The sequence below is a fragment of the Delphinus delphis genome, chromosome 2 (genome assembly GCF_949987515.2).
Source record: "Delphinus delphis chromosome 2, mDelDel1.2, whole genome shotgun sequence".
Classification (NCBI taxonomy): Eukaryota; Metazoa; Chordata; class Mammalia; order Artiodactyla; family Delphinidae; genus Delphinus; species Delphinus delphis.
In genome coordinates, this window is record NC_082684.1 from 135,752,155 (window position 1) to 135,768,969 (window position 16,815).

Below are 16,815 nucleotides of genomic sequence, written 5' to 3' on the forward strand. Positions count from 1 at the left end.
TGTTATAATGGTGTGATAATGGTATTGTGGCTAAGTAGGAATGTGTTCATTTTTAAAGACACACGTTGAAGCATTAAGGGGTGAAATGTCTATATGTCTGTATTTTAAAACATTTCAATAAAAAATAGATGAAGCAAAACTGGTAAAGGTTAACAATTGTTAAATCTAGGTGAAGGAGAAATAGTTATTCATACACTATTTTTGGCTTATTTGAATATTTTCATACTAAGAAGGTTTTAAGAAACCACAGAAAGGGAAAAATTGTTTTTAAAAGTTTCTGCTCTCATGGAGCTTATATTCTAATGAGAAGACAGAGATCACAGTGCTTTTTGGTTACTTGTAGGCATTCTCTTCTCCCCACTTTATTCTGTAAAATCCACCTGCTATTTCACCAGCAAATTTTTCCCATCCAATATTAAGTGAGATATAACTCACAGTGAAAATCTGTAAAGCAACCCTTACTTGCCCTGACATTTTCTGTCTTTTATCTCTCATCACGTTTTTCCTCATAATGGCAAAAATCCTCAAAACTTTAGTTTTTATCAAATTTTGAAAATCACTTTCTCAGTGAGATCCATATTCACAAAATTAAAGATTCTTCCCATCTTAGACACAGATCTTGCACATTGCTGTATTGTATCAGATCACAATATATATTTTTATATTTGTTTTGAGGGATAAAGCATCCATCTTATGGAATTCATTTGGAAAATAACTCTCAAGCAATGAGATGTGTTTTTTTTCCCTGCTCCGCAAACATACAAATTGTATCATGCTTCTGAGTAGGTCCTTGCATTTAAACTGTTTAGGAACTTCTATTTGAAATTGCCTTCAGACTTAGCTTGCCGAACACAACAAGAAAATCAAACACTCTCTTGGCCTATAAAGTTTTTCTCCTCTTCCTCCCTCCTTCTTTTCTATTTCGTTTGTTATTTCAAACCCTCTCCTTGACTGTTATGAGTACATGTGCGCCTATCGTCCAAGGTGCCTAAAAGAAGGATTGGGCTGGTGTTGATTTGGAGCCTTAGCTCCAGTCTTTTCTTTATATCATAAAGAAAAGCCATCAGAATATGGCTTTTTCAAATGTAAGAGAAATTGATAAACAATTCTTTATTGTGATTCTTAATTACAACTGAGAAACTCCAGGTGATTTGTCATTTTAGTTTTTTGGTGTGAAATGGAATTCCAAAAACAATTTCTTCACTTTGGAGAAAGAGCTTAAAGTAGCAACTGGGGTTTACCTAGTTTAAAAGGTTGGCGGTGGGCAATTAGAGGTGGTAATATCCCAGCTGGATTTCACAGCTACTCAATAATACAAGCTTTGAAGTTGGTGTAGTAGGCTTATAGAACAGCTGGCAAAACAGCACTGTTTGTCATTGGCTTTACAGCGCAAAATTAGGGCTATCTTTGTGTCAGCAGTTATGCATTTTTAAGCAGATGTCACTGATATTAGATATAAAACAACAATAGGGATCCAGGCCCTGAAGGTAAAGTCAGGGTGGGAAACAGTCCATGCCCCTTTCTAAATGAAGCTCACCCCTGCTCGCAGTATTTAAAAGAACACGGGGCACATAAGATCCCTTATCTTTATAATCATTTGCCAGGATTCAGAACTCTTTTGGGAAAATAAATTTCTGGCCACAGTTTTTTTTTTTTTTTCCCTGGAATAATAATAGCAACTATGTGTTCTAAAATAGTCCTAATCTCATATATTTTATTTCATTGTCTTTACAACCTGGAGATCTCTAATCTTCCGCTTATGGACTAACTCTGGCCCTCCTGAGATTCTTGGCAAAGTAAACATTTAATGAAAGCAGAGTCTTAATAGTAAGGAAGATGAGAAGTTTAAGCTCCCTTTATAACAGTACTCTGTTTTTGTTTCTGTTTTTCGTGAGAGCCTTTATTATTACCTGGTATTTTCTTATTGATGGTCTATCTCCACTCCCCTAGAATGTAAGCTCTGTGAGAGTGGGGGGACCTGGTCTGAATTGTTCATCCCAGGGTGCCTCTAACAGTCCTTGGCACACAGGAAGTACTCCACAGATAGTGGCTGAAGGAACCCAATGTGACAAGTACAGTGACAAAGGTAGGAGTGGGCTGCTTTGAGAGTGCAGAAGATCCTGGATTAATATTTTATATGGGGATGAGCACACCATTCGAAGTCACTGTGGCGGTTTCATTTATTCATTCAACAAACATTTGTCGAGAGTAACCTGGCATTACATTGCAATGGACAAACTGACATGGATCCTGCCCTCATTAAGCTTATAATCTAGTGGGAAGTCAGGCATTTTTTAAAAAATCATATAACAACATCTAGTTACAAATTTTGGCAAATGTAATAAAGGAAGATACAAGGTATTCTCATCATAAGCATCTTTGCTGTACACATCTTTGCTGTAAGCATTTTTGCTGCAAACATCCTTGCTGCATAACTAATTGGCCATAAGGCAATTCTGCCATGAAAGATAAAATAACTGGCTGACAGTTTTTGATTTGACAGTTTCCACTGGTTGAAATGCATTAGTCATTATTGATGGCTTTATCAGGCTGATTGATGATGATTTGCCCCAAGAGCTGGTTTCTTATTTTGAAGCACACTACCTGGAAAGAGAAAGAGACTGAAGGCCTTGAAGGTGCAGAGTTGAAGCCAGGTTTCGCACAGAACTTTGGAACATCTATCAGCGGACATGTAACAAATATGCCAAGAATAGAACACAGCTTAGCGGCTTTCACAGGGCAACGCAAAGCTCAGGTACAAACACGCACCCTAGTATTTGGAAACTGATACCTCTCTTAATGACGGACGAAATGTCAGTGAAAAAGAAAAAGCACAATGCCAAACAAGGAGACGAGTCAACAAACAAACAAAAATATGTATACAATACTATGAATGAAAGACTTGAAAGACCAGTGCTTAGGTAAAACCCACAAAATAAAATTGGTCATTTGTACAGTAGTGCCATGATCTACCCACATTTTAAATGTATTCAAATATTTTGTATTTTGCAAAAAAGTCATTTAAATTTTGTTATTCATTTCTCATGCTTCTTTATGTCCTTGTTAATGTCCCTCTTTTGTTTTTTGTTATTTTATCTCTTATAGCAAAATTGCCTTATGGCCAATTAGTTATGTGGCAAAAATGCTTGTGGTGGAAATGCTTGCAACAAAGAGGTCCACAGCAAAGATGCTTCCTACCAAAGTACCTAGAAGTAATACAAACAATTGTAAAAAGGGTACCATGTGATGGTGGCACAACTCTGTGAATATACCAAAAACCTCTTAAAAGGGTGAATTTTATGGTATATAAATTGTATCTCAATAAAGCTATTACTTGAAAAAGGGTATCACGGTGGTTAAGAGCACAGCCCTGGATCCCTACATTTCTGGGTTCATGATCCTGGCTCTGACACTAGCTGTGTTCTCTTGGGCAACTTATTTAACATTTCTGCATCTTGGCTTCTTCATCAATAAAATGAAGATAATAATAACATCTCCTTCTAGGATTATTCTGAAGGTTAAACAAGTTAATGTTCCCAAAGCACTGAAAATAGCATCTGGTACCCAGAAGAGGTGAACTGTTACCACTTTGGGGGAGTCAGGGAGGAAACAGCAATCAAATTGAAAGAATAACCAAAAGCCAGAAACCTCTTGGGCTCTATTCCTTGCCGCCTGGAAACTTAACTTCAAAGAAAGCTCTTTTGTCATAGAAATTGACCATGCTGTGAACATATCTGAAACAACAATGGCATGTTTTCTCATTTAGAACACAATTTCCCACCTTTGCTCTTGAAAAAAAAAAATTCTTTTCTAACAGCTTTATGGAGATATAATTCATAAACTTTAATTTCGCCCTTTCAAAGTGTATAATTCAATAGTGTTTAGTAGATTCACAGAGTTGTGCAGCCATCACCACTATTTAATTCCAGAATATTTCATCCTCCCCCAAAGACACTTGACAAGCATTAGACATCATTCCCCACTCTCCCCCCCTCCTCTTTCCAGCCTCTGGCAACCACCAATCCACTTTCTGTCTCTATGGATTTCTCTCTTCCTACCTTTACTCTTGGAAAGGCATGTGGAAGTGAACTGTGCTGTCTTGGGGGTTGCCAAAGTTTCCCCTCAGATTCCAGAGGGAAAATAAATGATTTCTGATCAATTACAGCTGGAAGCAACCTAAGTTTAAAAAAAAAATTAAAGTCAAATTTGCTATCATAAAAGCTTCACAAATTGTAACTTAAAAACAATGCTTCCTAGTTAAATTACATTTTATAGGAAATATTCTATTGGTAATTACAATAAATTTGACCAACTTTAGCATTTTTACCACTATAAAACTGCAGTTGTTTATTAAGCATAAGAACTTCCTAGCCTGATAATGACCATTATAGCATGAATAAAAAGCTCTATCTCTGGCTGAGTTTATATGATGCATAATTGACAGAATTACTACTCTATAAAATATTTCTCAATTAAAAAATACAATATGCTGTATTTTGTTAAATAAAATTAAGTCACAATATAGCCAATGTTAAATATATTCAAAATGCTGATCCCTAAGCAGTTCATCCTTATATTTTTCATTTATTTCATTTATTTTTTAAATTTTTTTCATAAATTTATTTATTTTTGGCTGCATTGGGTCTTCGATGCTGCGTGAGGGCTTTCTCTAGTTGGGGCGAGTGGGGGCTACTCTTCCTTGCGGTGTGTGTGCTTCTCATTGCGGTGGCTTCTCTGTGGCAGAGCACGGACTCTAGGCATGCGGGCTTCAGTAGTTGTGACACGCGGGCTCAGTAGTTGTGGCTCCTGGGCTCTAGAGCGCAGTCTCAGTAGTTGTGGTGCACGGGCTTAGTTGCTCCATGGCATGTGAGATCTTCCCGGACCAGGGCTCGAACCCATGTTGAACCCATTGGCAGGCAGATTCTTAACTGCTGCACCACCAGGGAAGTCCCCATCATTATACTCTTTAAACTTCTGCTATTTCATATAATTGCAGAGACTTAAGGATCAAAGGTGGTTAAAGGTCTTGTTAAGCAGTGAGGAGTTCCATGGGATAACAATGTGCAAACAAAATAAAGTTGTAAGAATGTGTATATGTGTGTAATGTAGGTCTTAATTTTAAAGCAGGTTCCAGTTCTTTAAGATGGTCAACATAATTAAGGTCAATTAAACTCAACAACAAATGACTCACTTTCTTGATTCTATTGTGATGCCCACTTTTGTAAAATTACCATTAAAAAGCAATTTATGGACTCTGGTTTCATTCCAACATGTAAAGAGCTTGGAAGTTTCACTCCAATCCTCAGCAAGAAAGCTGAAGAATCAGAAAAACAACTCTTCTTAGATACATCAAAGAATTGAGATCACAGGGAAAACTGCTGCCTTCAAAACTGGAGAAAGAGGTGGATAAAGCCCAAGAGCAGAAACCTGTTGCTGGAGCCAGTGCTGGGAAGAGCACTTAAATTCTAGTCAACAAATTTCTGGAGGCTCAGTGTGGATTCCCTTGAGAGTTAAAAACTCTGAGGGGCCAAGTCTTAGGATGGCAGATGACCCATACTTCCATGAGTTTTACCTCTAGGAGCCCCACCTTGTTTTCTCTGTGAAGATCAGAGAAAAATCCCCCCCTGCTTCCAGCAGGGAAAGAGGAAGAGAATACTCCAAGTTCTGTTCTTTGTTCTGTTCTCTATAATGAAAGCTAGGTCTCAGGGAAAACTATTTTATCAAAGCCTTATCTGACCTGAAGAAGGGCAATTAGCTAACTCCAGCTCCCTCTAGTCTTCCTGTCTCACCTAAGGGGGGGAAATGCTGAGAAAAACATGTGATGGTAACAGGGACACAGACCCTCCAAAAGAATGAGACCTAGTCACAGGATTATTGCACGTTTCCCCCCAACACATACTACAGCCACAGAGCCTCTGCATACAGAGGATTACAGGTGAAAGAACTGCAAGTCTCAGATTCTATTTAGGAAGGAGTTTCTAGGGAAACCCAAAGCAATAGGGGGGACAAAAACAAAGATAGCTGGGGAAATTGAAGCCTCAGACATCTACAGTTACAGCAGACAGTAAACATGGCATAACACCTGGCCAGATAAAGCCCTACTTACTTCACACTAAATGCCTACCTACCTCAGTTCCTATTACCTAATACATCATGTCCAGCTTCCAACAAAAAATGACAAGCCATGCTAAAAGGCAAGAAAAAAACAGTCTGAGGAGACAAAGCAAGCATTAGAATCAGATTCAGATATGACAGAGATTTTGGAATTATCAGACCAGGAATTAAAAATAACTATGATTAAGATGCTAAAAAAAAAAAAAAAAAAAAAAAAAAAAAAAAAAAAATGCTAAAGACACTAATGGGAAAAAGTGGACAATATACAAGAACAGATGGGTAATGTAAGCAGAGAGGTTGAAGCTCCAAAAAGAATCAAAAGGAAATGTTAGAAATAAAAAATATTGTCAGAAATGAAGGATGCCTTTGATGGTCTTATTAACAGACTGGGCATGGCCAAGGAAAGAATCAGTGAGCTTAAAGAAATGTCAATATAAACTCCAAAAATGAAATGCAAGGAGAAAAAGAATTAACAAAGCAGAACAGAATGTTCAGGAACTGTGGGACAACTATAAACAGTGTAACATACCCATGTTGAGAATATCAGAAAAAGAAGAGAGCAAGGAGCAGAAGAAATATTTGAGTAATAATGGCTAAGAGTTTTCCAAAATTAATGACAGATGCTAAACCATACACCCAGGAAGCTCAGAGAATACTAGGGAGGATAAATACCAAAAAACACACACCTAGACAAATCATATTCAAACTATGGAAAACCAAGGACAAAGAGAAAATCTTGAAGACTGCGGAAAAAACTTACAGAAGAACAAGGATAAGAATTATATCAAACTTCTCTTCATAAACCACGCAAGCAAGAAGAGAGTGAGGTAAAATATTTGAAGTGTGGAAAGAAAAAACCCGCCAACCTGTAATTCTGTATCCAGCGAAATTATCTTCAAAAGCGAAGAAGAAATAAAGATGTTCTCAAACAAACACTAAGAGAATTGGTCACCAGCGACTTGTCTTGCAAGAAATGTTAAGAGAACTTCTTCAGAGGAAATGAAAATAAAATAGGTCAGATATGGGATAGATGAGGCAAGCGGAGAATCCAGGGACCTCACCATCATGTCCTCCCCTACTCTCCACCTTTCAGAGTCTTCTTAAGTTTGTTTTATATATAACATCCAGGGGTTTTAATTGTATTTATCAGAAGGAATAGGGGAAAGTATTTCTATACCATCTTCCTAGAAGTGAAACTCTCTTAGTGTATTTCTTACAAATCCTTTTACCTCTGTATTTATGTATTTAGAAGTGAATTTGGGGACTTCCCTGGTGGCGTAGTGGTTAAGAATCTGCCTGCCAGTGCAGGGGACACTGTTTCGAGCCCTGGTCCAGGAAGATCCCACATGCCGCGGAACAACTAACAAATCAACCTGCCCTGTGTGCGCCACAACTACTGAGCCTGCGCTCTAGAGCCCGAGAGCCACAACTACTGAGCCCACATGCCACAACTACTGAAGCCCAAGTGCCTAGAGCCCGTGCTCCACAACAAGAGAAGCCACTGCAATGTGAAGCCCGTGCACCACAACGAAGAGTAGCCCCTGCTCACCACAACTAGAGAAAAGCCCGTGTGCAGCAACGAAGACCCAATGCAGCCAAAAATAAATAAATAAATTTATGTTTTTTTAAAAGTGAATTTGAATTGAGATACAATTTTGCATCCCCCCTTTTTCCCCTCAACATATGCTGTGAGAATTTTTCCATGTCATGAAAATGTCTTGGACAATATTGGTTTTAATAGCTATATAATACACAGATGTGTTGCAGATTTAATCATTGTTACTGTTAACATTTAAGGTATTTCCAAGTTTATTGCTACTAAATGTAACACTGAAATGAACAAACTTATACAGAGATCCATGCGTATCTCTCCTTATATTCTAGGATAAATTCCTAAGATACAAACTACCAAATTAAAAAATAACAATTTAAAAAATCTTCTCACATACTTTGAAAAACCTCCTTTAAGAACTTTGTGACAACTTATACCTCCCACCAGTAGTATAAAAGTACACCCATCTTTCGGCCCCCTCATCAGCACTGAGTATTAGGGTGTTTTAAATGACATGTTTTGCTAACTTGTTAAGAAAAACAGTAATATATAATTTAATTCTTGTTTACCAGTGAGATTAAATATTTTTCACCTATTTACTGGCTGTTTGCATTTCTAGCTCTGTGAGTATTCTATTGATGTCCTTTTGTCTATGTCAAGGGTTTTTATTATTATTATTATCAGCGAGAGCACTTTGTATTTAAGAATATTAGCAATTTTTATATCATGTGTGTTGGAAATGTTTTCCAATTTATTGTTATTTCTAAACTTTATGATGCTTTTAAAAATTTTATTTTTTGTTTCAAAAAATTTCAAACCCATAGAAAAATTGAAAGAATAGTGAGCATCCAAATACCCTTCACCTAGATGACCAAATGTTAACAACCTGTGCTTTGTCTCTCTCTGTAACTAGGAGGTAGTCATATTCTGTATAAGGAGGATTTGTGTACTGCTTTGTAACAACCCAGAAGAGATTGGCTCCAAGGGGGCTTCAATAACTGAGTGAAAATGTACCTTCTAATCTATACTCATCATTTAACAGAAACTTCTTCTTTCCTTCTCACTGTTTCTCATGATTATCTGCTTTGTTCTTGTTTTTTTTTTCCCCTCAAAACACTAGCATCACAGAATATAGAATGAAGATTTCTGTGCAGTTCTGATGGTGTTGGTACAGATGGTAGTCACCCTCCTAGTGTCAATAAGCAAAGCGTGGTCATTAAGAACAGTGTGAGCAGATATCTCAAGCAATAAAATCTGTGCAAGCCAGCAATGATAAGAGGAAGACTCACACTTTGACATAGAAGAAGACTCATTGCCGAAGTAGGGATAATAATGAAACCTATTTTGAAAACAATACAAAAGCACTTTGAGCTCTTTGGAGAAAATATACCACTTTTGATAATGTCCTTATCATTGTTTTCTCAATGACTGCTAGGAAAATCTTGCATTGCTGCATCCATTATCATCACTTTGTGTATCTATTGGGTTTTGTCTCTGTTAGACAAAACTACCAGATATTTTCTTGAGCAATACTTGGGAAAAAGGAAAACCATCCCCTGTGAAAATTAGCCTTCCTGGTTTTCAGGTAGCTATGGTGTAGGAGAGGATACTTGCAGACACTTGACTGGACTTCAATCTGGTCCTCGCTGTTCTGTTTGTTTTTTAATTTTTTTATTGAAGTATAGTTGATTTACAGTGTTAATTACTGCTATATAGCAAAGTGATTCAGTTATACATATATATACAGTCTTTTTTTAAAATATCCTTTTCCATTATGGTTTATCATAGGGTATTGAATATAGTTCTCTGTGCTATACAGTAGAACCTTGTTGTTTATCCATTCCATATATAAAAGGTTACATCTGCTAATCCCAATCTCCCACTCCATCCCTCCCCCAACCCCCTTCCCCTTGGCAAACACCAGTCTCTTCTCTATGTCCGTGATTCTGTTTCTGTTTCATAGATATGTTCATTTGTGTCATATTTTAGATTCCACATATGAGTAATGATATATGGTATTTGTCTTTCTCTTTCTGGCTTACTTAGTATGATAATCTCTAGGTCCATCCATCTTGCTGCAAATGGCATTATTTTGTTCTTTTTTTATGGCTCAGTAGTATTCCATTGTATATATGTACCACATCTTCTTTATCCATTCATCTGTCAGTGGACATTTAGGTTGTTTCTGTGTCTTGGCTATTGTGAATAGTGCTGCTATGAACATAAGCGTGAATGTATCTTTTTGAAGTATAGTTTTGTCCAGATATATGCCCAGAAGTGAGATTGCTGCATCATGTGGTAATTCTATTTTTAGTTTTCTGAGGAACCTCCATACTGTTTTACACAGTGGCTGCACCAACAGTGTAGGAGTGTACCCTTTTCTCCACATCCTCTCCAGCATTTGTTATTTGTAGAGTTTTTAATGATGGCCATTCTGACTGGTGTGATGTGGTACCTCACTGTAGTTTTGATTTGCATTTCTCTGATAATTAGCGATGTCGAGCATCTTTTCATGTGCCTATTGGCCATCTTTATGTCTTCTTTGGAGAAATGTCTGTTTAGGTCTTCTGCCCATTTTGGGATAGGGTTGTTTGTTTTTTTGTTGTTTAGTTGTATGAGCTATTTGTATATTTTGGAAATTAAGCCCCTGTTGGTCACATCATTTGCAAATATTTTCTGCCATCCTGTAGGTTGTCTTTTCATTTTGTGTATGGTTTTCTTTGCTGTGCGAAAGCTTGTAAGTTTGATTAGGTCCCATTTATTTATTTTTGTTTTTATTTCTATTGCCTTGGGAGACAGACCTAAGAGAACATTGGTATGATTTACGTCAGAGAATGTTTTGCCCATGTTCTCTCCTAGGAGTTTTATGGTGTCATGTCTTATGTTTAAGTCTTTAAGCCATTTTAAGATGAATTTTGTGTATGGTGTGAGGGTGAGCTCTAACTTCATTGATTTACATGCAGCTGTCCAGCTTTCCCAGCACCACTTGCTGAAGAAACTGTCTTTTTCCCAAGAGACTGTCTTGCCTCTTTTGTTGAAGATTAATTGACTGTAGGTGTGTGGGTTTATTTCTGGACCCTCTGTTCTGTTCCATTGATCCGTATGTCTGTTTTTGTGCCAATGCCACACTGATATTGATTACTGTAGCTTTGCAGTATTGTCTGAAGTTTGGGAGGGTTATGCCTCCTGCTTTGTTCTTTTTCTTCAGGGTTGCTTTGGCGACTCTGGGTCTTTTATGGTTCCATATGAATCTTAGGATTATTTGTTCTATTTCTGTGAAAAATATCGTGGGTAATTTGGTAGGAATCACATTAAATCTGTAGATTGCTTTGGGTAGTATGTGGACCTCACTGTTGATGACCTGTGTGACCTGGAACACTGGTGTGAACCTCAGTTTGCATAGCTTTAAAAGGAAAGGGTAGGGCTTCCCTGGCGGCACAGTGGTTGAGAGTCCGCCTGCCGATGCAGGGGACATGGGTTTGTGCCCCAGTCCGGGAAGATCCCACATGCCGCGGAGCGGCTGGGCCCGTGAGTCATGGCCGCTGAGCCTGTGCGTCCGGAGCCTGTGCTCCGCAACGGGAGAGGCCAAAATAGTGAGAGAGGCCTGCGTACTGCAAAAAAAAAAAAAAAAAAATCTACCTCATAGGTTTAAAAAAAGTCCTTTGTAAAGTGTCAAGTGTTATGATAATGATGAAATTCATGATAATGATGATCATTATTGTTTATCTTTTCTAAATAATTTTTAAAGGTGGATTCAGCAATAGTACTCATTTTGAGTGGACTCTCCCAATTTCCTGGGCTTCCGTAATAGAATGAAGCCCCATGTATCTGAAAAACATTGAATCTCAGTTACTCATAGGAACTGTGCTCTACTGTCAAAGGAGCAACAGGAATTTGTAGTCCTTATTATATGCCAGTCCTCTCAGAAGGAGTTGCTGCCATGGTTGTTTGGCCCCTGACACTCCACCAGACTCACTGTGTAAGCAGACATTGACAAGCCTACCAGCCTTATTGCCAGGTCCCACTCTTGGCTCAATCCTAGTGCAAGAGGCTTACTCTAGCCCTTCATAGCAATGGGGTAGCGGAATTTCCAGGACTAAGCTATTGATCACACAGAGGCAGGCCCTCTATTTGGCCAAAAGAATACTGATTCCAGGGAGTCATGCTTGTCCCAAGGATCCCAAGCACGAATGATCTGCATGAGGATTACCCAGAGTGTTTGTTACAATGCAGATTCCAGGACCCCATCTGGGAGCCAGGGAAAGAGGACTGTAAACCCAAGTTTAAGAACCATCACTCTAGACCTGTGGTCTCTCAAATAGGGTACCCACGTCTCAGGTGATACATAAGACAAGGCCATTCGTCGTGTGAAGAGAGTGTAAGAACTTCTATTTATCTATAATAAGAAATGCATAAAATAAAAAATAAAAATAAGAAGTTACTTTGTACTACTATTTAATACTCAGTTCGTCACTGGACCCCTCATGTGGTCATGTCACCTGCGCTTCTGGATACCTCCTGAGAGTGGAAGCTCCAAACCACAAAAGAACGAACAGGCGGGTCAGCATTGTATGTGTTTTTCCAGAGCATTAGAGTGAACTGCAGTTTATTCATGAAGTGGGTTTGTGGATTATATTATTTAGTTTTAACTAAACTAAGCCTGGAAAAATGGACAGGTGTCCTAAAAAAAAATCCTGCGAAAAGCCACACTGTATTTAAGATAATGATGACATGCATTGGGAATTCCCTGGCAATCCAGTGGTCAGGACTCCGAGCTTTCACTGCCAGAGGGCGTGGGTTCAATCCCTGGTCGGGGAACTAAGACCCCACAAGCCATGCAGCAAAAAAACAAAAACAAAAACAAAACAAAATGATAACAAGCATTGGTGAAAAACAAGAAAATGGCAGAACTTACATTTTTACTTCTAGCTTTTCTTCAGCCATATTAAAATGTAAAAATGATGATCAAGCAATCAAACTTATGAAGAGTCAGCCTCCCCAAGCCCCCCAAACTTAAAAATTATCCAGAAGACTAACTAAGATATGGGCTTACATCCAACCAGCATCAATGCTGAATCTCAGCTAAGTGTAGAGTATTTTGGGGATATTAGCCACAACCAGTATAAAGCTGTCATGATTAACAAGATTAAGAAACCAAAACATTATAATTAATAACCTGTTTACAAGAGAAAGAAGTTTTGTGCTATTAATAAAGTAAAAGAAATTTTTTAACTGTTTAGTTCATCTTTATCTCATTATTGAAACATTTCTGTTGCTGTTAGTTGATAATTCACTCTCTATGATAATAAGTATATAATTTACAAATAAGCAAGCACATTTTATGGGTTCACACCCAAATTCTTTGACTGATAGCCTTGTGGGATCCAAGGCCAGGTCCAGTTTCTGTCCCAACTTGAAACTTTTATGAAACTAAGTCTCCCCCTTTGGCCTCCTGATCAGTTGTGAGCAACCGGTTTCTCAGTGAGTCATTCTGTCAGTCATGAAAAAACTCCTTGTTTACTTGGGTATCCTAAGGACTTTGTCATGGAACCTCAGAAGAAAAATGCAATGAATTGGTCAGTCCTGCTCCTCCCAGGCATGTGAACCTGAAGAAATTCGGGGTTCTGCAACCTGCTTTGCATATAATCTCCTGGGAGGCCACAGCAGACTCTGAAGCAAAGTCTATTCATGACAGTCTCTGGACAGTGCCCCGCCCCAAGTGCAGAGCCAGGTGTGACTATCTTTACCTGGGAATATGACAGTCACAGACAACCGGCCCTGAGCTCCTGGGTCTCATGTTTTCCATTTCCATCTGCTGCTTCTCCTCTTCTGCCCTGAGCCATGCCCTGTGACTCACACTTCCACTCCCAGGGCCTGCCTTGGGTCTGCTTACTTTGAAAACCCAGTTTGGACTCTTCTCCAGTTTTGACCTTGGCTCCCCTCATTTCATCTTCAAATTTTGTGCCACTTTAGCATCCCAAATCCACAGCTATGACTGAATTGCTCCCCCAGGCTCGTAGGGCTCCTACAAACTTGCCAGGCTCCCATCTCCCTGGTAAGAGGGCCGGTGACTGTATTATTGTATTGAACAGGAAAGAAAGGATCCAAGGACCACTCCTGGGAGCCAGCTGAATGCCCCCACTAACACCTTCCTTTACTCTTCCAGACCCTAAAAGGGGCAAGGGTACACCTTGGCCAGGGAGAAGGACTGTACAAGCACAGGTCTCTGGCCAGAATCTTTCTGTTTGGTTCTCTGCTACCTAGTTTGCTCTTTTCAGTTATCATAGCTTGCAGATCTACAGCCCAGACTCTCTGTTCTTTGTCAAGATGAGAGGACGAAGAGAAAGCTGGAGACAGGACAGGAGAACTTTCATTAGAGTTGGTGACAGACATCTCTTCTCCTGTGTACTTTCCCCACCCCCTCCATCCTGGAGCTTTCTTACTGCTGTTTGTACCTTCCATCCTTTGGCTACACACTCCCCACCTACTACAGATCTCCTGGCTGCCATCTGAATAGGCCTCCCACGTTGCCCTGTGTGGCTCTCTTGATTTAGAGCTGAGTCAATATAAGTTGGTAGAGTAACCTCCAATATTTTCTTCTCCAAGAATCCCTTTTATGATTTTCCCTACAGATTGTTTATTTCAAAAGATGATGTATATTAACCTATTTGCAGGTCATATTGTTACTCCCAAATTTAAAAATCTAAGATGTAAATGACTAAAAACTAGGCAGACTAGGGAAGGTTTGCCTCTGCCAAGGGATGATGGATGCCTGTGGTACTACCTTCATGTGGGAGAAAGGGAGACAGGCAGAGTGTACACCCAAGCCTCTGCGCCCCACTCCTGAGGCTTGGGATGTGGCTGTATCTCCAGGTTTCCATGTTTCCATGTGTGCTCTCTGAAACTTGACCTCACTCTCTGATATGATTCACTTATGCTTGGTATACATGTATGATGCAAATAGGGCCACAGGGGTTTTAAGCTGAGTACAAAACTTTAATCTATATACACTCAAATTCAGGAAGCCTGGATGTAAGAAGGTCCAAAGTAAGGAAAGGTCATTTCTCTTTTTTATTTTTATTTTTTTTAATTGGAGTATAGTTGATTCACAATGTTGTGTTAGTTTCTGCTGTACAGCACAGTGAATCAGTTATACATACATCCACTCTTTTTTAGATTCTTTTCCCATAAAGGTCATTACAGAGTATTGAGTAGATCTCCCTGTGCTATACAGTAGGTCCTTATTAGTTATCTATTTTATATATAGTAGTGTGTGGAAAGGTCATTTCTCTTTAACTCAATTCTAATTTTAATAAATCATCTCTTAGGATGTATTATATAATGAATATTTCAAGCAAGTTTTATTATTTTTGTTTTGTTTACCCTGGATACCAAAATCATCTTTACAGTAAAGCACGTATGACAGGCTAAAAACTGTAAAGAAAGTCCCACATAACCTGAATAGCATAAAAATGGATTTGTTTTAAAGTATTTCCTTTAGGAGCTGAATTTTGGATATGCTTTACTAAAAATAAATATATATATATAACACCAAAACTAGGACCCTGAAACAATTGTCATGGTGTCAAGCACTAGAATGCAGTACAAGTAATGGAGAATAAATTTTATTGAAGTCCAAATTCTGCCATTAACTTCTTTTTTTTAAAATTAATTTTTATGGGAGTATGGTTGCCTCAGCCTCCACTGCCCAACAAAATGAATCAGCCATACACATACAGATATCCCCTCCCTTTTGGACTTCCTTCCCATTTAGGTTACCACAGTGCACTAGGTGAGTTCCCTGTGGTATACAACATGTTCCCATCCGTTGTCCATTTTATACATAGTATCAGTAATGTATTTGTGTCAATCCCAGTCTCCCAATTCCTCCCACCCCACCCCTTTCCCCCTTGGTATCCATATATTTGTTCTCTACGTCTGTGTCTCTATTTCTGCTTTGCAACTGAGATCTTCTATACCGTTTTTCTAGATTCCACATATACGCATTATTATACGATATTTGTTTTTCTGTTTCTGACTTACTTCACTCTGTACGACACTCTCTAGGTCCATCCACATCTCTACAAATGACCCAGTTTCATTCCTTTTTATGACTGAGTAATATTCCATTGTATATGTGTACCACATCTTCTTTATCCATTCGTCTGTCAATGGACGTTTAGGTTGCTTCCATGTCCTGGCTATTGTAAATAGTGCTGCTATGAACATTGGGGTGCATGTGGTTTTTTGAATTATGGTTTTCTCTGGGTATATGCCCAGTAGTGGGATTGCTGGGTCATATGGTAGTTCTATTTTGTCATTAACTTCTTATGCAAAACTTCTACTGAAATTAGTAGAATGGATACGAACAAAGCCAAGGAGTTTTGTCTTTACAGTCATCTCACCTGTGTGAGAAAAGTTTTTTTTTTTCAATCGTACTTATTTTGGACCCTAAAATGGCTATTTTACTTACCATTTGGAAGCGCGAGAAGAATATAAGATATCATCAATAGGAGTTGTTAAAACACGTTGGTGTACAACATTTAAATACTTCTCGATGTGAATCTGTTACGGAAAAGTTAAAGTTTAGGCCATTAGAGTGGACTTGAGATCCTCAGCTAATTTACTCCATTTCATTAGGTTAACTCTTGGAATGGTGTAATTAAGCCAAAAGGCACAACATGCTAGGTGTTTATTTCAAGGCTAAGGTATCATTAGGCAACTCAAGGCCAAATTACTTTATCCCAAAAAGCAGCATAAACAATTGAGACTCAAAGCTTAAGTGACCTGTAGCATTCTTCACAAATGAACCTACACAATAGTCAGTTTGCTACCTAGCTGGGGAAACTTGCTAGGCAACCCTGACATTGAGTGATGTCTTTCCCTTATGGGGACTTCAGGCAAGCATCAGAGGAAAGCGTTTGGCCTCTAGGTAACAGATTATTTTAAATGGCCAACCCAAAGACTCCAGCTGGGTCCAGCCCTCTCACCATCATGTAATATAGGACAATGGCATGCTAGTCTGATGAGGCAACAAAATCTACCACACCTCTCAGCCTCAGGAGCTGAGCTGGGATGCTAATAACATGGTAGAGTGAAAGTCAGAAGCAAGAGCAGAGACGCTGATCATCAGAGGTCTGGAAGATGGA

The 16,815-nt window shown here is 38.7% G+C and overlaps 1 protein-coding gene across 1 annotated transcript in view; it reads right to left on the minus strand.

Annotated features, from left to right (window-relative positions):
• IQCH (IQ motif containing H) overlaps positions 1-16,815 on the minus strand; it is a 209,680-nt gene that overhangs the window by 184,860 nt on the left and 8,005 nt on the right. Inside the window, exons 3-4 of the mRNA XM_060003709.1 lie at positions 16,140-16,231; positions 4,059-4,176 (exon numbers count right to left, since the gene is read on the minus strand). Of these exons, the coding sequence (XP_059859692.1) occupies positions 4,059-4,176; positions 16,140-16,231 (210 nt within the window). The remainder of the gene's footprint in view (positions 1-4,058; positions 4,177-16,139; positions 16,232-16,815) is intronic.